The 21,549-nt window shown below is 35.1% G+C and overlaps 1 protein-coding gene across 2 annotated transcripts in view; it reads left to right on the top strand.

Annotated features, from left to right (window-relative positions):
• The window catches only part of LOC131061447 (protein SUBSTANDARD STARCH GRAIN 4, chloroplastic), a 277,450-nt gene that overhangs the window by 122,692 nt on the left and 133,209 nt on the right, over window positions 1-21,549 (top strand). For both annotated transcript variants that reach the window (XM_057995142.2, XM_057995140.2), the window contains exons 10-11: window positions 12,602-12,759; window positions 12,911-13,421. In XM_057995142.2, coding sequence (XP_057851125.2) covers window positions 12,602-12,759; window positions 12,911-13,421 — 669 coding nt within the window. The remainder of the gene's footprint in view (window positions 1-12,601; window positions 12,760-12,910; window positions 13,422-21,549) is intronic.

The raw sequence follows: 21,549 nt of genomic DNA, 5'->3' as shown, positions 1-21,549 counted from the left end.
GCCAATTCATTCTAGATGCTAAAGCAAGCACAAGTTTAATTGTAGACATCTTAGCAACAGGAGCAAAAGTTTCAGTATAATCTAAGCCTTCAATTTGAGAAAAACCTCTAGCAACTAATCTAGCTTTAAATTTCCCAATTTGATTATTAGCATTGAATTTAGTTTTATAAAGGCATTTGCAAGAAACAAGATTTTTACCATGAGGCAAGGGAACTAAATCCCAAGTTTGGTTAGAAATTAAAGTATCATATTCTTCCTTCATTACTTTTTGCCAATTTGGCTGATTTTTAGCTTGATCAAATGTTTTAGGATCCTTAGAATTCATAATAGTAGTCATTAAAGCATAATTACAATAATTAACTCTTCTAGCTTGAATTCTATCCATTCTAGCTAAGTATTCATCACTATCTTGAATTAAAGATTTAAACCATTTAGCTCTTCTTTTAGAAGTAATGGATTCATCACTAGAAGAAGAGTCATGAGGAGTAGAGTTAATATTATCATCTTCACTATCACTAGAAGGAATAGAAAGAGATGCATTAGGAGTAGGGTTAAGAGAAGGAGGTTGGTGCTCCACAAGCACAACTTTGCTTTGAGAAAGTTCATCATCCTCCACTTTAGAACAATCATGAATGCCTTTTTCTGCAATACAAACATCTCTTGCAACTTTTACCTTGTTAGTAATAGGATTGTAAACTCTATAACCTTGAGTATTTTCATCATAACCAACAAAAATAAAAGGAGAAGCACTAGCATCTAATTTTTTTCTTTTCTCCTTAGGTTTGTGAACATACGTTGTGGAACCAAAAATTCTTAAATTTTGCAAATTGGGTTTTCTACCAGACCAAGCTTCTTCAGGAGTTTTATCCTTTAAGGCTTTGGTAGGTGTTCTATTAATTAAATAAGTTGCTCAAGCCATAGCTTCAGCCCAAAACTTGTAATCCATATTTTTTGCATGCAATAAACATCTAGCCATTTCAACAATGGTCCTATGCTTCTGTTCCGCCACACCATTTTGTTGTGGTGTATAAGGAATGGTAAGCTCACGTTTAATTCCAAAAGATTTCAAATAAGCATTAAATGCATTATTGACATATTCTCTTCCATTGTCAGTACGAAAAATCTTAATTTTAGAACCAAATTGCGTTTCTACAAACATATGAAATTCAGTAAACACATCTTGATCCTTACTATGAAGGAAATATATCCATGTTCTCCTTGAAAAATCATCAACAAAGGTAACCTTGGATGGAGGGATTCTCCATGGGACCCAAGAGATCACTATGAACTAGATGCAATTTAGTATATGCCCTCCAAGATTGACCATGAGGAAAGGGTTCCCTATGCATCTTACCACTCATGCAACCATTGCGAACAATTTGAGAAGGAACAATACTAGGCATTTCGTCAACCATATTTTCTTTTTGCATTAATGGAATATAATCAAAATTGAGATGACCAAGTCTTTCATGCCATATAGTAAAATCAACAGTAGTAAGCAAGGAATACTTTGTAGGAGCAAATTCATAGAACTTGAATAAGTTATCACTATGCATTTTAGTAGTAGCAATAACATGATTATTTTTTGGATCAATGATATAACACATGCCCCAATAAAAGTTAATCTTTTAATCTTGACAAAGTTTAGGAACTGAAATCAAATTTGATTTTAATTTAGGAACATAAAGAACATCATGTAATTTCCTATAAGGAACATTCACATCACCAATAGCTTCAACTTTGCAACTATGATTATTAGCTAATTGAACAGGAATATTAGAAGTATCGGGATGCAAAGATTCAAAACATTCTTTATGAGAAGTAACATGCTGAGATGCACCAGAATCAATAATCCACTCAAGTGGTTGAGAAACATTATAAGTACATGTAAATGCATGACGAGATGAATTACCATTATTATTACCTTCTTATAATGAGGTTTATGTTGTTGATTATTTTGATTATTTTGGTTCATGGGCTTTTTACCATTTTGCTTCTTAAAACAATTATTAGTAATATGTCCATCCTTCCCACAATATGTGCATTGGGGTCTTGTTTGAGAATTATTCTTTTGATTATTGTACGAATTATTATGATTATTATTATGAGAATTGTTATGATAGGATTTAGAATGAGATTGATAATTAGAAGACTTGTGATTATTATTATAATTACGATTATTATTATTGGATCTAAAATTATTATTATTATTATGATTTTTAGACATAAAAGCATGTTCACTACTTTTAAGAGTAGTACCAAATTGAATTAATTTAGCTTCCTCTTGACGTAATAAATTACGAAAAATATCATGTTAATTGAGTAGCTAAACTAGGAATAGCAAGTTGAGCATGAATATTCGTAATAAATTGTTGAAATTGACGAGGAAGACATTTTTTAAGAATAAGATGAATTAAACGTAAATCAGCTAGAGTAACTCCTATACCAGTTAATTGACTATTAATAGAATCAAACTTTAATAAGAATTCATCCATGGTTTTAAAATCCGTATACCTGAGATCTTCGAGTTGATCTTGAAGCTGAATTTTTCGGGATTCATTTGAGCTATCATAAGTTGTTTTAAAAATTTCCCAAGCTTCATACGCTTTGGTACAATTTCCAATTAAAACATATGAATCAGGAACCATTGAAATACAAATTAAACCAAGTCCTTCCTCTTTTTGAGCCTTCCACCTGTCTTGGTCAGCTTGAGGAGCAGTTGTAGCGGGCTCAGAGGTTTTATCAGTAGCAACATCCAAAAGATGTTTTAAAAAAAAATAAAAGAGATGTGTTTTCCATGAATGATAATTACTACTATTTAACTTAATTTCAGGAATTAATGTAGACATGATAGCAAAATAATGATTAAAAATAAATAAATAAAGATTTAACCCCTTTGATTAAAAGACTAATAAAAAATAACCTCCTTGATTAAAATTACAAAAAAAAAACTTTAAACCTTTTTTTTAATAAAATATATTATTTGCAAATTTTTAATAATGAGATATTTAACTAAACAAATTGTATATTAAAAGAAACTTTAAATCTTTATTAATAATAAAATAAAATAATTTATATTAAAAACTTATTAAAAAAACTTTATATATTAAAATACTTTAAGAAAAAGAAACTATAAACTTCTTACACCTTTTTATTTTTTTTAACTTTTGTTTATGTATGAAAGTTCATAAAATAGACGAATGATAAGGTTACTTTATATTAAGAATTTAAATGGTTTACTTTAGTTAAAAGAAATGAAATTTTATTTAAAACTAAAATAAACGAGTGAGTTGAAGTTTTATAAATTAGTTATATGAAACGTAAGAGAAGGAATAAAAGAAATGTTACAGAGGCAACAAAAGGAAGCAGAAACTTTATAGATCTGGTAACGCAAAAACACAAAAGGAATAGGTAACGTCAAGGATATAGGGAAGAATATCAACAAGGACAGAGTGAAGGCAGAAAGCGTAGACTAGGAAGGAGAAAAGGAGAGAAATGATGAAGAGAGGACAAAAAAAACGTTACAAAAGATGCAGAAACAACAGTCGAAGACATATGAATCTTAGACACACGGGGCTCTTGGAAAATGATTCCTACAAAAAACAGAAAATAGAAATCGCAAGACAAAGAACTGGAGATTTAAGTTTAGAATTAAAAGGATTTAATACAGAAAAGTTAGTATTAAACGATTAAATAAAGAATGTGATACAATATTAAACTTATGGTAAAATCTTGCAATACGAAAAATGGAAAATATAAAATGAAAATTAGAGATATTTATGAAGAAAGATCAATATGAAATCTTTTTTTTAACAAAATCCTCCAAACACAAGATGTTAGAACCTGCAAGCAAATAGAGAATGCAATTTAATAATAAATCAGATTTGGCGGTAAACCGACCAAACAGATTAAGGAGGTTGAGTTTGGCGGTAAACCTTCCAAACTAATCACAATAAAAAAACCAGAAAGAAGAAACTTTGGCGGCAAGCCTTCCAAAGTTTTTTTTTAAAACTACAATCTAAGAAGATTAAATCTGCAGGCAAACTTGTTATTAAGTTTGAAAAAAAAATTAAAAATTTGAAATAAAAACCTGCAGAGTAGAAAATATTAAAGTAAGAACTTCTTCTCCTCTCAAGAATGCCTCCAAGAAGGTGAACTCCACAGAATTGTAACCTTCATTAATGTCAACTTGAAACAAGCATTAGAACCTGCTCTGATACCATGAAAGGAAATTCAAGAGCAAGGAAAGAAAAACAAAATCCAAGTAAGTTTATTGACGAAGTAAATGTTACCAAGAGAAATGCAAAAACCTCGGAGCAATCACCGAAATGTGAAGGAGGCACAAGAACTTTTGAAAGGGGAAAAACAAAGAAAAACCCCTTGTGATATTATGAATGAGGCAATGCCTAAAATGGGAGAGAGAGAGAGAGAGAGAGCAAGAAGCTCTTTACAATATTGTCATTAAGAAGAAATGAGAGAGGAGACATCTCTTAAATAGAGATGAGGAGAGGAGTTACAAAGTAACTTCCAAATCTATGAATGCTACCATTCATAAAATGTGTGTGCCATGTGTCCACATCCTCTTATGGAGGAAATCTAATATTCCTTAATAAAGGAAAATAAAAGAAATGACTTGTCCTTACACATGTACTAGAGGACAAATTACATGTAGGAATTCCAAAGGAATATCCTAAACTAAATACAAATAAACCTAAGCCAAGTAAAGATTAAATATTCTAACACTATATATACATATACATACATATATACATACATATATATATGTGTGTGTGTGTGTGTATATTTACATACATACATACATATATGTAATATGTATATATATGTGTGTTTGTATAAATACATATTATTTTTGTATGAACGCACTGAAAACGTACCAAACCCCCCTAAAAAGTTATGCTGTACCGGCGTTTCGTACCCACGTACCTGTCCCTGATTCAACAACTTAGCCCGATACATAGTTTCTCAAGTAGCCTTCAAGCCATTTGTTTACAATCTTTGTTTGACCATTTGTATGAGGATGATAGCTAGTGCTATGATCGAGTTCTGTTCAAGCCAGCTTCATTAACTCTTCCCTAAAAGTACTGATGAATATGCAATCTCTATCACTTACAATTCTTTTTAGCACACCATGAAATCTGAAAACTTGTTCAAAAAACAGATCAGCAACTTGTGGTGCTTTAATCTCGAAAGGCATTGACATACAGTGAGCATATTTAGTGAGTCTATCCACCACACCAAAATACAATCCTTACCATTGAGCTTGGGAAGCCCAGTAATGAAATCCATTGATATTTATTCTTATTTCTGATTTGAAATAGAAAGTGGATGTAGCAACCCTGCTGGAAAAGAAAGTTCAGCTTTGTTCCTTTGGTACTCTATGCAGTCTCTTACATGCTTGGAGCTCCTAGCTTCATGGTTTGCTCTTTGGTGATGGTAGAGTTGAAATATCCCCTGCTGTTATAGGACTAGAAATGCAAGGGATATCCTCAAACACTTAGCTGGCAGCCTGCTGTTCCAAGTCTCAGTTTGTATAACCTGCGTGTTATGCGGTTTATAGATTGCAGTATAACTTGCGTGTTATGCTATTTTGACTGTTGCAAGTTTTCAGACTTGTTTGGAGGACTACCAATCAACACTATAAGCCTCTAGGGTGATGGTGCAAGTTGTATTTGTGTTGACCAATGCAATAATTTAAGATTAAGTGCAAGAATCACACACCTACAGCTGACTGTAATTTAAGCAAATAGTTGGCATGAAACCTTGAGACAAAGTACAAATGAGAAACACCTTATTACTCCTTTTATTCATGAGGAAATACATTCATTACAATGCTCTTTACATGTATCCAAAGTCCTAGCAACCAATCACTGAATGCTCAGAAATTCTGAATACACATGGCAGCCATGGAGCTCTGCATACAACAAGAAATTACAAGGAGAATAATGCCAAAAGGAACCTGATATAAATGCCTTGCCTTGTGACTGAAGAAGCTATCAATATCCAAGCTTTGGTGCCCTCACATCTGCCCAATCGAATCATTCCTCATATTCGCCCCTGCTGCTGTCATGGGGTCTGATCATGATTGATTTCCAGCTCCTAACATCTTCTTTTGTCTCCTAAAATATTCGCTGACCTTTCCCTAGCAAAGCCCTATTCCCAAGTGCAAGGTTTGATGCTTATCCAAAGGACAATTAGCAAAATCGAACCAATGGAGGCTGCAGTCCGATTTAGCTTCAGACCTGTTACTACTCTTGCAACAACACTTATTCCTCTTCAAAATCTCCTATGATGTATTGTCTTATGCTCCCAAAACCAGCGCTGACGTCCAATGAAAGCAAAGAAACGGGACTCGGACTCGGCTCGGACTCGGACTCGGGACTTGGCGTCAAACTCGGCTCCAGACTTGGCTGGACTCGGGAAAGTGAAAAACTCAAGAAATTTAGAGATTTTTAAAGATTTAAAACTTGTTTCAGACACCCTTTATTGAATACACCTTAAAGACACAAAAACATCATTAAACTCGGCTCATTTGATTACATACACAAGTATACATCAATCACATAAGCATAAACGCAAATTGTAGCTGAAGAAAATAAGAAACATAGATATACAAATATTGTCAAATGTATACAATATTACAAAACTCATGGAATAAAAAATCCATGTCATCATATGATCATCATCAAATGTTTCGTACAAATACCAAAGGTAAATAGTAAAACTAAATACAACTACAAGTGTACAAGCCTATGGTTGAGATGGCCGTGCACCCTCTCGCCCTGGCCCCCTGCGAAGGTGTTTAAAGTAGGTCCTGGATGATTCAGCAGCCATAGTTGCTCCCCGTGACACCATGCCATGCTCACCAACATCAGGAACGGTTGTGTCATGCTCACCAACAACAGGAACAGCTGTGTCACTCCAAGTCTCAGTATTTCCTGTCTCTGCTCGTGTTCTCTGCTCCTCCTCTGCCATGGCTACAGCCTCAGCCTCTATATCTACTTGGTCGATCCAATCAATGTCATCATCACTAAATATAGCTGTAGGAGTCCCAGGAGCTGTCTGATTCTCATTGGCCCACTCTGCTTCAAGATCAACCTCATCTAGAATGATAGGAGACATGTCAACTGTTGCATTCTTTCTCATTCTCAGGCGGAGGTTGTAGTGAACAAAGACGAGATCATTCATCTTCTCCAAAGATAATCTATTGCGCCTCTTGGAGTGTATGTGCTCAAACATACTCCAATTGCGCTCACAACCTGATGCACTGCATGGTTGGCTCAAGATACGAATGGCCAACTTCTGAACATTTGGTGTCTTTGGGCCAAAAAAGTTCCACCAATGATCTGAGTTTGAAATGAGAAAAATAAATAAAATCAGTCTCACTCATGAACTCATTTAACAAGTTACAATATAGTATTGAATAAAACTAAAATTAAGCCTAACAATTTATTTTTACCTGGCATCATAGTTGTTCTAGCGTTTTTGGCGACAGGACGAGAGAAGGTCTCCCCTTGTGCATCTGAGAACATCTGTAGCTCTCGAAAAAGGTCTATCTGAGAAGTACTGGCAGGTCCCATCTTCTCCATGATTGCATATAGCCCATTAAGGACCTCCGCATCAGCCTTGAAAGAAGGGATAAAACGGAATGCCGGATTCAGATAATAGGCTGCCGCATGGATGGGCCTATGTAGCTGATGATGCCATCTCCTATCAATGATCTCCCAAATGGGATCATACTTGCTCTCATCTGCTCCATAGACGAATTTGATGGCCTCCTTCGCCCTATCCATGCCCTCATATATATAGCCCATTGCGGGCTTATCTCCATCCGCAACTCGCAACAAAACCACCAAGGGCTTAACAAACTGCAAAATTGAAAATATTGTGTAATTTAGAAAAATGAGCAAATAAGAGAATACATATAATAACTTATAAAACATGAAGCTAAATTGTAGAATTTATAAAAAAATTACCTTCACTATCTCATCACAAGGGACCCAAAAGCCTTGCTCATAAAAAATGCAGTCTGCCATCTCTATCCCTGCAGGGGTGGTAGCATAGGATGAGGAAGACCACTCCTCACCAACAATCATACGTCTCAAGGTAGGCTTAGACCTAAGCATGGACTGCAATGTGAGGAAGTTTGTGGCAAATCTTGTGATTCCTGGATGATGCAACTCCTGCTCTGTGTATTGTCTCATAAGAGCCAACACCCATGAATGATTATATACAAATTTGCAGACATTTCTTGCCCTTTCTACACATCTCTTGACCCATGGGATTTTTCCAATATCCTCCAACATGAGGTCAATGCAATGAGCAGCACATGGAGTCCAAACTATAGATGGGTGCCTCTCCATCAATAGTCTACCTGCAGCAACATAATTTGTTGCATTGTAAATTGTAATTAATGGAGGTACAAACTACAAGATAGTAATTAATTTGCAAACAAAATTAGTTTGTAATCAAAAGTTTACCCGCAGCAACATAATTTGCTGCATTGTCGGTCACCACCTGTACCACGTTCTCCTCACCCACATCTTCAATCACCTCCTCTATCTGCTCACATAGGTAGGTGGCATTCTTGCAATGGGCGGAGGCATCAATGGACTTGATGAAAACGGTGCCCCCTGAAATAAAAAAATAAAGCTAGGTCAATGATCATTCAATAAACCATTAGATAAAAAATAAAAAATTAAAGACTATATGAAACTAAAATTAATCAATCACTTGCGGAAGAAACAAGAAAATTAAGGAGAGTTCTATTTCTCCTATCGGTCCAACCATCAGTCATGATGATGCAACCTTTAGTGCTCCATATGTGGCGTTGTTCATCTAAATCCTTTTTCACATCATCCACCATTTGAGACAAAATGGGTCCCCTCAAATCACTCTCACTAGGGGCTTTGAACCCCGCCCCGCATATGGTAATGGCATCAACCATTTGTTGCCAATAAGGAGACCTGTCGCAAAGAAACTCAATGAGATAAGTTAAGTATAAAAATTCAATGAGATAAGTTAACTATAAAAATTAAAACAATCAAAGTTATCAAACATAAAAGTAAAACATTCACCTGGCTACAAAGAATGGAATACAGCTGTAGCTCCAAAACCTGCCAATTGCCATTTTAGCAGCATCATGGACCTCCTTGTTCCAACCCATGCCCTCAAGCGACGGTTGGGACCCAGGAGTAGTGCGAGGCACAAAGAAGGAATCCAACCTAGATTTACGAATCCTAGGTCCAATGGTAACATTCCCACTATGACTACTAGTGGTAGGAGCATGAGAAGTGGCGGTGGCAGTGGCACTGCCATTTATAGAAGCAGAAGCAGAAGCAGAAACGGAAGCACTAGCAGTAGCAAACTGAGTGGGACGATATGGAGGTAAGGAAGAAGGGCCTCCAACACAACCTAACTGTGTCCCTCTTCCTAAAACTGTCTCTCTCCCAATGGCCGCTCGATCCTCCTTTTGTTTCTTTTTTCTTTCAATCTCCTCAACCATTACATAACAATCACGTATGGCCTCAGAGACTGCTTTTAGGCATGGTTCGACATCATGTCCACGCACATCAGCAATATGGTATTTCAGCCTATATATACCTCCATGGAATATCGTTTTGCAAAACATACATTTTGTTTGCCCCTTTCCTTGCCCTGGAAAATCCTCATGATATTTCCAAGTAGGGTCCTTTCTCATGGGGGGTCTAGAAGCTGAAGTAGACATTTTAGGATAGTTTTGTGAAAGTTGAAGCTGAGGCAAATAATAAAATGAAGTTTGCTGCAATAAAACATTACAAATACAAAATAAAATTAATACATACATTCAAAAAAACTAAAGTAGGGTTTGTAAATTTTTTTAAAAAAAAATTGTAGGGTTTGTCAAACCCTACAATTTAAAAAAAATAAAATTTACAAACCCTACATACAACCCTACATAGTACAACAACATACTACATGCTACATACAAATTACAAACATACAAAAGATCTTGCATACAAGAAAATGTAAAACTTTCAAAATAAATAAATAGAAAATGGAATTTTTGCATATAAGAAACAAAATAATGTTAAAAAAAACAATCTTACCTCTTACAACAAGCTTGAAATGAGCTACAAACTCTTCCTATCCAACTCTTGATGCACCAAATCGAAACACAATGCAGCTCCAATGTGACAAATTGAAGAAACTAGAGCTTCCTCCTTGCTGGTTTTTCTTCTATGCACCCTTGTTTTTCTTCCCAACTCACTTTACTCTTCCTTTTTTTGCAAGTGAATGAAATGAAAGTCACTTTTAGGGCTAGAAGACAATTAACATAAAAAAACGGATTTAAAAAAACTATGCAAATTAATTTTTTTTTGTGTTTTAAACCATGCCCACGCCGGCCGAGTCTAGGGCTCGGGACTCACCGAGTTTGGCGATTTTGGGCCAAAATCACCAACTCGGCGAGTCCGAGTTCGAGCCCCTGGGACTCGTTTTGTCTGACTCGGACGCGGACTCGCCGAGTTTAGGCGATTTTGGGTGAGTCCCGTTTCTCTGAATGAAAGTTAAGATGCTTCAATGAAGAGCTAAGGGTAAAGTCGTGGGTTTGAAGGAAAGAATTCGAATTGCCTCAGACCTGCTCCTTGGCCAGCTATCTTCCAAATTTCATTTTCCAAATAATCTTCTAACAAATTGCCTTTCTTCTTTTATGAATATCGATGCTTTTAGGAGGCCCAAGATGATGTGCTGATTACACCATGAAACCAACTATCTTGAAGGTGCAACAAATCTCAATAGGCATTATATGGAAGACTGAGTTATCTCCCACTCTCAACTGCAACCCCTCGGAAGATCTTTCACTCCCTCAGTTATGCTATCAATGGGAGTTTCCGTTCCCAAAGATAATATTCTGCAGAAACCCCTTGGTTCTACAAAACCCAATCAATATCAAAATCCAATCCCAAGCTGCCTTGAAGGTCAACTAGATCTCCCTTTATGCTTTTTTTCAACTCATCTCTAGAAGCTTCTAGAAATAATATTAAAATAATATTATCTCACTTAAGTGACTTTATGATATAATTTTTAATTAAGTCACTTTATTAAATTAATTAAATATAAAGTCATCTTTTAATTTTTAATTTATTTGATAACTTTATAAATAATTAACTTAATATTATTAATTAAAATAATTAATTAAGCTATACATGAAAAATAATAATAATTTGGACAACTTAACTAATTAAATTAATTAATTAATTCCTCTCCAAAAATGGGGGGACATTACAAGAGTGTCTATGACCAAGGATTTAGTATAACATAGGATATAATGAAATCTCTAAAAGATAACAACCAGCATGCTCAAAATTAGCAGAAGTTGTATGCAGACCAGCAGCATGTTGAGCATGCATTTGAGGTAGCAGACTTCCAGAACAATGGGCAGCCTTTCAAATGACAAAGTACAGCAGACAGCAGAATAAAGAGGGCTTTTGAGTGAAGAATAGCAGGAGAAGATGTAGTGAAATATGGCAAGGATGACTAAAAGCTTTTCCTGGCATTTGACCTGGAAAAGTGTGTTTATGATTCTACTTGAGATCGTAGAAGCTGGCACATTAAAATCCAGGTTCTGCCTGATGTCAGCAAGGTGGCAAAACTTCACATTTCATTCCAGAAATATGGCATATAGCACTGCAAGTTCCGCTCTTCAATTCATATGACAAACTCAGTTCATTCTTGACCAGGGAGTGTTTTTTAGGTGGTATAGCCACATGGAATTTCTGCCTGGGATTAAAAAAGTGGTAGTTATTTACTTTAGTAATATTTTCTTAGTTTTATTTTTACTGTTGATTTTGCGAACTGTGACATTTCTCTTTGGGATGATAGTAAAGCCAATGAATTACAAAACATGAGCTAGAATTGCAATGCAATATTTATTGCATTTGTGTGTAATATGTTTTTTGTGTTCACTAGTAATTACTCTGATATTTGTTGTGCTCAAGATTTAGTGTGAGATCATTCATCATAGCATTCAGGAATGCATTTATATTTCCAAATACAAAAAATTATATTGAAGAGATTATTAGAATCATAGTTGAGATCATGTAAATAGGTTGCTGTGGACATGCATATTTTTGGAGTTCTTTATTCTGTTAATTCATGCATAGGAATTATTTGATGTGCTTTGTAACTCCCCACTTATTGCAGTTTGAGGTATGGTTTTTGAAACCTTTGTAACTACTAGTTTTTTTCAGGAGTTTTTCAGCGGACATCTGTTAATTCTATTATCAACTCTATAGGAGGAAACTAAATTTTATTCGAAACAATACTTGCAATATACATTCTTTATGCAAAGGCATGCTTTATAGTGTAAACTTGAACGTTGGAAGTTATTTGGTGATTGCCATTTGTCACATGTTTCGTGCATGGTCTTTTGTTTAGAGATTCTAAATGATTGATGTTAAGAACTGTGGAATTGGAGGGATTGACACTTTCAGGTTTTAGTTGACAAAGTTATGTTTGAAGTTATCTTCTAATAGGTTGTTTATAATAGGCATTTAGTAACTGTATACTCATTGATCTTCAAATTGTGGCGAGTTATAAACAGGGTGATTTGGATGACAATGCAGTTGATGTAAATTTTTCTGGAAATGTTCTTTTTGATAATGTTCTGCGTCACTATACCAGTGATGGAATCCAAAAATTACCTGTCAAACTTGGTGATGTAAATATTGAGGCCAAAGTATTTGGTTCCATATTGAGACCGTGAGTAACATTCCCCACTCTGTAACTTCTGTAGCAAATCAGAAATTTCTGTAAATGAAATAAATTATCAATAATTGACTAGTCTAATCTTACCATGAACTTCAGAGTAGTTTGTGCACTGCGTAATCTCTAGTGTTAATGTTTATTTCAGGAGTTATGACATTAAATGGACAGCACCAAAGGCGGAAGGTTCTTTTACTGATGCTCATGGTGAAATTATTATTTCTGATGAAGCTATTACAATCAGCTCTTCTTCAAGTACTTTTGATCTTCTGACAAAAATTGAAATAGCTTATCCCAATTTACTCTATTCAGAAAACAATAGTTCAGATTTCAAGCATGCTTTTGCTCCAGATATCAGGAGTGTTGACGCTGACTTACGTTTGCGAGGTTTTGATATTCTTGGCTTATTTCCTTTTGCTCCCATTGGCTCTTCAAAGCCCATGCATATGAAACTGACAGGCAGGACAAAGTTTGAAGGGCATGTAGTAAAATCTTTAGAACGATCAGTGAATGAGAAAGTTGCATGGCAAGATGACTGTGTTGGGATGAAAGCATCAGGACTTGTTGGAGAGGTACATTTATCAGGAATAAAATTAAATCAGCTGCTAGTAGCACCACAATTGACAGGATCATTGGATATTTCACCCCAAAGTTTTAAGGTATGCTCTTCATAGTCTAGTATATATACATAATTTATACAAATTTCCCCTTCATTGGTGTTCATCATTAAAGCTTATTAAAATGCAGTCGTAGATTGGAAAAGTAATCAATTGCAATTTTTAAATTCTTGTTATGATCACAATCCAAATATTTTTGGTGCTATTTTTACCTTTATTTATTTGTTAATAATTATTTAGATTTCTAGTATTGATGCATGTATCTATCTATATTTGTAACACAGATAGCTCTCCTAAGAGCATGATTATAATGTTCAGAAAATGCAGAATTTTTGAAGAGAATTATTTGGAAGTGTTTGAATTGATTATACACAAAGTTACACATTACTGGAAATAACCACAAAATAAAATTACACTGAGCAAGGTAATAATATTAAATAAAAGACTACAAGTTGTAGTTCTCTGTCAAAAACTTCATGAATTATATTGTTTCAAAGTTTGATATAATTTTTGAATGGCATTAGCATCCTGTAGTAGATGGTTCTTCAAAATCAAAGCCTGCAGCAATTATCTAAATGGAATTCTCCATCTGATGTAAAGTTAGTTCATACATTGTCATCCAATGGATTAATATATTCACTACAATGACCTGTATTATTCTCAAAAGTTTGGAACACACAATCAATGGTATGGCAAAAGATATTAAGGGAAATGAATTTATTGTTCCTGCATTATAAGTTTGCATTTTCATCTGGTTCCTAGTAATGAACTGTGGGTAGCTTGCGATCAGTATGAACAGCATGAAGTGGAAGATAATGAAGATGTCCTGCACAAGGATGACGGCAGAATAAATATGTAATAAAAAAGACTCATCACTGGCCTCTACTGATATGCCTTGATGGCTTAACATTGGGAAGACAATACAGAGAAGATTTATCTTCCACAGCCTAAGTCTCCTACATGTGAGTGGACATGTTGATCTGGGAAACAGTCAATAACAGGCTTGAATAGTGGGTCTTTTGATGTCAGAACAGATAATGATGCATATTAATAATACTTCACTGCTGATGGTCCTCTTTCTGCACAGCAGTCATAACACTTAACACTTTTGGTTTTGTGCATCTTTATTTTGCATTATTTTGATCGGAATTCAAAACCATGAAATTCTAAATGGAACTGATGCCTTCTTATATCAAGCTCTACATATTTTGTTACCATGCTTAATAGTTCTGTTTGCTCTTAGTTTACTGGCATGTTTTATCTGTTTTGTTTATTCTTTTTGCTGTAGTTGCTTCACTCTATTGTGTTGTATTCATACCGACATTTCATATTGTGTCGCTTTTTAGGTAAAGCCTTCTTGTGTCTCCAATTATGAGTCATTCTTCAACCCTTTTTGTCTCATCATGTTGTCTTTGTCATCTTCAGTTAGTGTCTTTGCAGACCCAGTGAAAGGAGCCTTCCAATGCACCCAGTGAGATGAAGATCAGAGCTTAGATGACAGAGAAAAGGCAAACTATCATGAAGGCATGAGAATGTGTTGCCTATTTAGAGGGCACATGCTTGTGAAAAGAGGTGCATAAAAGACTACAATTTTTCCAAGCAAAAAGTGTTGATACAAATAGCATCGGTCAGATAAAACTGGTACAAACCCCTTTTCATCAGATAGCAATAATGCAGATATATATATATGTTCGATCTTGAAGATGTATGAATATGTATGAATATATATATGAAGTAATAATAATTACTTCATATGTATATTAATATATATTGATATATCATGATCTATCGAACTCGTTCATAACTATCTATTTGCACTTAATAAAGATGCCACCGATATATTATCGGATGTGATTAGTAATGCACCAATTAATATATCGGGCTTGTTTAACTGCCACCGATTGGGAATCGGTTAAGGATGCCTTAGTTACCAATACATATTATCAGGTTATGCATTAACACCGATAACAATCGGTTAATATGAATCACGTAAAGGCACCGATTTATATCGGGTTAATTAGCATCATGTTGGTTGGGTAATGATAGGATGCGATCAAGGGTTATCTTGATCGGTTATGTCCAAAGGACATAACCGACCAAGGCAACTCTTGGTCTTCCCCCCATTATCTTAAATAACCCGATTCATTTGCTTGGAGAAGGACATCGGAATCAATTAATGTTCTCTCTCCATCTGCAGGAAATAACAATCAGACATATTACATTGTGAATAAAAGAAATAAATACACTATATTGTATTTCATATATAACTTGTTTTCAAATTGAAAATTGCTTGTACTTTTACATGGTATCAGAGCCAAGTTGATCAAACCTGAGGCTATTCAATTTTGTGAATAATTTAAGAACAAGGTTATATACTACATCACATTTCTCCAATGGCCAGCGCTATCAGATTCGAAGACAGACTCAGAGGTGGCGATAATTTTTCAGCTTGGAAGTTCGGAATCCAGATGATCTTAAAGGAGAACAAAGTGGATTCATTTGTTCAAACTAAAAATGATCAACCTGAAAATGAACCTGACAAAACAACATGGATTGAGGGAAATGAAAAGGCCATTAAAATAATAGTTGATGGGGTGAGAAACAACATAATGCCCATCATAAGAAAATATCAGACAACCTATAAAATGTTCAAAGCACTTGAAAGTACATTTGAGATATCAAATGCAAGTCGAACTCTGGCATTAAAACGAGAAATAAATCATATCACCATGAACAAGGGGGAGACAATCAACGCCTACTTTATGCGGATATCAATTCTAAGAGATGAACTAGCAACTCTGGATCACGAGATCCAAAGCAAAGAGTTAACACTCATTGCTCTAGGTGGGTTGCCTAGTGGATGGAGTACATTCGTCCAAGGCATCAGTGCAAGGTCCAAATATCCTAAGTTTGAAAGATTAAGGGATGATTGTCTCCAAGAAGAATCAAGATTGAACAAGATGGGAATAAAACAAAAGAACATAGACGAAGACCTTCGAGTTGTAAATACTAACACAAATAAGACAACCAAGAAGAAGCAATTTAGGAAGAAGAAGGGTCATCAAGGCAAGAACACTTCAAAGAGAGACCTATCACATATTCAATGCTATAGGTGCGACAAGTTCGGGCACTTTGTTGCAAAATGTCCAGAGAGAGCCAAACTAGCCACATTTGCCAAAGAAGGAAAATCTAAAAGAGAAGATGATTCCGAGAACTATGTCCTCTACTCAGCACTTACAAGCCATGCATCAAATAAGTCTAACTCCTGGGTGTCTGACAATGGCTCATCCAGACACATTACAGGGTTTAGAGAAGTGCTAGACTTCATGACAAAGGAGAATGATGAGGATGTAACTATCGGAGATGATTCCTCACATCCAGTTAGAGGAATTGGTTCTTGCACCATCAAACTGAAAACAGGCATATCATTGGAACTCGAAGGAGTACTATATGTCCTCGGCATCAAGAGAAATCTAGTCTCCATATCAGCCCTAGAAGATAACGGATACAGAGTAACCTTCATGGAGAACAAGGTGTTGGCTTGGCCAAGAAATTCTTCCATCAAGAAAGCTAAATTCATTGGTCAAAGACGAGGCTATCTGTATGAGTTGTGCACAGAGCCCAACCTAGCCCTAATTCATGAAGCAACAAATGCAAATGAGGTTTGGCATATAAGACTAGGCCACCTGAATTATAGAGCTTTATCATCTATGGGAAACCTTGTCATAGGTTTACCTAAGTTGCAGCAATATCATTCAGAGGCATGCAAGGGATGTGCCCTAGGTAAAAATATCAAGGGTGCCTTCCATAATAGTACTAGGAAGACAAGCAAAGTTTTAGAGTTAGTTCATTCTGATGTATGTGGACCCATGTTCGTACCCTCTCTAGGAGGATGTTTGTATTATGTAATTTTTGTTGATGACTACTCTAGGAAAACTTGGATCTACTTTCTGAAGTGTAAAGAATAAGAAGAGATCCTTAGTAGGTTTAAAGAGTTTAAATCACTAACAGAGAACTACTCAGGAAATAAAATTAAAATCCTAAGGACTGATAATGGGAGTGAACTACTTAGGAAATAAAATTAAAATCCTAAGGACTGATAATGGGGGGGAATACACATCAGAATTATTTAAAGTGTCATGTCCCCTCCTTGATCGTTATTTATAATCTAAATGAAACAATTATTATTATAAATTAATATAATCAACAAATGATTATTTGAAATTATTAATATTTAATTATTAAATATTATTATTAATAAATAATAATTTTGAAATATCAAAATAAAATAAATAATTATTCTATAATAAACATTTAGAAATATTACAAACAAATATAATAATAAATAAATTCAGAAATATATGTAACAAAACTAATATTAAAACTGCCTTCATCCTCATCTATAACCAGCAGAATAAATAAAGACTAAGGGGACTGCAGGTGTCAAAGTTGTCCCCTAACCTGTAGACAATGATAATTAGTCAATATCAAAAATAAATTGGTTAAGTAAGTCTAATGTTAATCGTCAGCAATAATGGGCAGTGGTTTACTAAGTTTCGAGGGGAGACAATTACACAAGTGTTTTATATGGCTCAAAAGACCATCAAGCTATTCTTAGATGTAAGTACTTGATGACAACCTCTAAGCATATACTTGCCATGACCCGACTTGGCTCTCTATCCTTAGATGGGAATCATTAGGAGCATTTTCACAAATGTGAAGGCCAAAATGAAGTTGGACGTGTTGTTGATTGTAGCGGTGGGAGTCTTCCTAGCCAACTACAATCAAATATGCATTTAGCCTATCGGCTATGCATATTTGTAGTTACCGATTAACTTATACAAATTGTTAAATTATGTTGTATTTACCTTGTTGTGGGGCCATCTTGAAATGATAGTCCGCCAACCCTTGCTTAGAGACGTGTTCATATGAAGAGTGCCAACTCTTGAAGGGGCGCGGTCAATAGGAATAAAGGGAGATTCAATCTCCCTTTCTTGGAGGAGATGAAAAATAAAATATATAGAACAGTAGACCGAAGACATTCACTAACATATACATCAGATCGATCAATCACATTCTTCAGCAGTCCGAATTCATTCTTCTGCAGATCGTATTTCTTCTTCAGCAGATCGTACATTATAGTCAGGTCAGATTGAAGATTATAGATCATCATTTGGAGGGCAGCGATTAAGAGAATTATGGAGTGATACAAGTATAAATGGACATATGATTTGTCTTTCACGAAGTGTCATATCATTCCACAAATAAGTAATAAAAGGCATTCACAATCCCTCAACGGAGGAGGGGGGGTATATAAGAGGAGATATTGGCATTTATAAGGGGGGAAATATACAGCAGTTCGATTCAATTATGTATTTGTGGTATTGGTTCCCCATACATGACATAATGATTAGTTTTTATATCGATATACTACTGACTAGTAACACAATGCCGTTTATGATTGTTTAATATAGCATAATGAATGTGACTTAATCTGTTCACACAATATAGGATTTCTATATATGCTCTGTCTGATTATTATAACCAAACATTGTTGGGCAAATTGGGGAGATAGATAGGAATAGAAAAAGGATCGTTCCAGAGCAAATCAGGACCGTTATAAAGTTACAGGCAGTAACATCCTTGTTCTCGGCAGTATGCATAGGGGATGTGTTTAATAAAGACTGCTTAATATATATAGCTCAATAATGTTTGTATGTAGAATTTAATAATAATAATATTAACATAAACTACAATATGTAATACTAATATAAAGGTATTCAAGCTTAATTTCACATATTGTGGCAGACCAGATTTGACACATGTCAGATCTGTCTACCACTACAGCTACTAGGTGGAATAATGATTGGTGTTTACTAAATGGGCAGTGTTAGTAATTTATATTATAGGGAATAAAATCTGTTTTATGTACTTATATATATATATATATATATATATATATATACATATAAGGGTTGTCAGTCAAATAATATTTTATAAAGAACTACTCTGTAGTAAAACTTATAGTCTAATACTATCTGAACATATATATATATATAGAAACAGTAATTTGAATGAACAAGTAAATGTGAGATTATAAATTTGATTGAATTATCAGTTCAATATCAGGAAGAAGATTATGTTATCACTGATTGAATTTTGGTTAAGATGGTTTTGTCTCCTAATCAATGGTAGTTTAAGTCATAAGAATGTTCAAATGGATTAATTATGGTTAAAACAGACCTAAACCTAGCTGGGGACATTACATAAAGATTTTTGTAAAAACTCAGGGATTAAGAGGGAGCTAACAATACCTTATAATCCTCAACAAAATGGGGTAGCTGAGAGGAAAAATAGGACAATTGTAGAAGCTGCCAAAGCCATGATTCTTGATCAGAATCTAAATATCAATCTTTGGGCAGAAGCAACTAACATTGTTGTGTATATACAAAATAGATGTACTCACTCACATCTTGAAGATAAAACTCCTGAGGAAGTATTTACCAAACTAAAGCCAGATATCAGCCACCTTAGGATATTTGGGTGTCCTGTCTATATACATGTACCTAAAGAGAAAAGACTAAAACTAGAACCTTCTGGAAAAAGGGGAATACTTGTAGGATATAGTGAAACATCCAAGGCCTATAAAATATATATACATGGTCAGAGAAATATTGAACTCAGTAGGGATGTAATCTTTGAAGAAGATTTAGTCTTCAAAAGGGCCCTAAATACAATAGAGCCTGAAATCTATATCCCCACTCCTAACACAGAAGAAGATCCTACTCCTGAGCTTCAGAGGGAGAATCTTGAGGAAACTATAGGTGAAACTCTAAACCCACCTAGAGAAAACCTCAAGAAAAGACCACTATGGGCCACCAAGACTGTAGCAGAAGCTTAGAAGTTTGTTGCTTCTTCAGGAACCTTCAGGGAAAGCAAAAGACCTAATAAATTCACTAGCTATGTTGCTCTTATGAATGATCTCTCTAAAGCTGAACCAAACAATGTATTAGATGCACTTAAACATCAAGTATGGAAGGATGCCATGTCTAAAGAGTATCAGTCCATTATGAAGAATGATGTTTGGGAGATCGTTCCTAGGCCTACTCAGAAATCTGTTGTTTCATCTAAATGGCTTTTTAAAATCAAACATGCTGTAGATGGCAGTATTGAAAAGCACAAGGCCAGATTTGTAGCTAGAGGGTTCTCTCAAAGGGAAGGGATAGATTGTGAATACACCTTTGCACCTGTAGCCAAATATACCTCAGTAAGAACAGTACTAGCCATTGCAGCAACAAAAGGGTGGAAGGTGCACCAGATGGATGTTAAGACAACATTTCTTAATGATGAGATCTCAGAAGAAGTCTACCTAGAGCAACCTGAAGGATTTGAAATTCAGGGTGCAGAGTCTCATGTGTGTAGACTCAAGAAAGCTCTCTATGGGCTTAAACAGGCTCCCAGGGCCTGGTATGAAAGAATTGACACCTATCTCTCTAAACTAGGCTTCTCTAAAAATGATACACATCCAAATCTCTACTACAAACAAAATAAAGGTAATATGTTAATATTGATTCTATATGTTGATGACTTACTAATCACAAGAGAAGATCACCTCATAGATCAATGCAAGAAAGATTTATCGAAAGAATTTGATATGAAGGACTTGGGACTCCTTCATTACTTCCTAGGTTTGGAAATATGGCAAACTTCTGAAAACATTATACTAAACCAAGGAAAGTATACCTTGGACATTTTGAAGAGATTTGGAATGCATAACTGCAGACCTATGACCTCTCCCATGGAAACAAATTTACATAAACTTAAGGAAGCAGTAGCAGAGTCACAATTCATTAATCCTACTCTATACAGACAGATGATTGGGTCCCTGATGTATCTGGTGAATACAAGGCCAGATATCTGTTATGCAGTCAATGCCTTAAGTCAGTTTATGTGTGAGCCTAAGGAAATCCACTCGATTGCAGTGAAACACATTATGAGATACTCACAAGGTACTCTAAACCTTGGTCTCAAATATGAGAAAGTTGATCTAGACCTACACGGATTTACAGACTCAGATTGGGCTAGGAGTGTGACTGACAGGAAAACACTTCAGGGTGTTGCTTCAGTTTAGGTTCAACCATGATATCTTGGATCAACAGAAAACAGTCTT

Source organism: Cryptomeria japonica, chromosome 8 (assembly GCF_030272615.1).
Source record: "Cryptomeria japonica chromosome 8, Sugi_1.0, whole genome shotgun sequence".
In the NCBI taxonomy this organism is placed as follows: Eukaryota; Viridiplantae; Streptophyta; class Pinopsida; order Cupressales; family Cupressaceae; genus Cryptomeria; species Cryptomeria japonica.
Note: the sequence above shows the minus strand (reverse complement) of the source record. Positions and strands in the feature narration are given on the sequence as shown.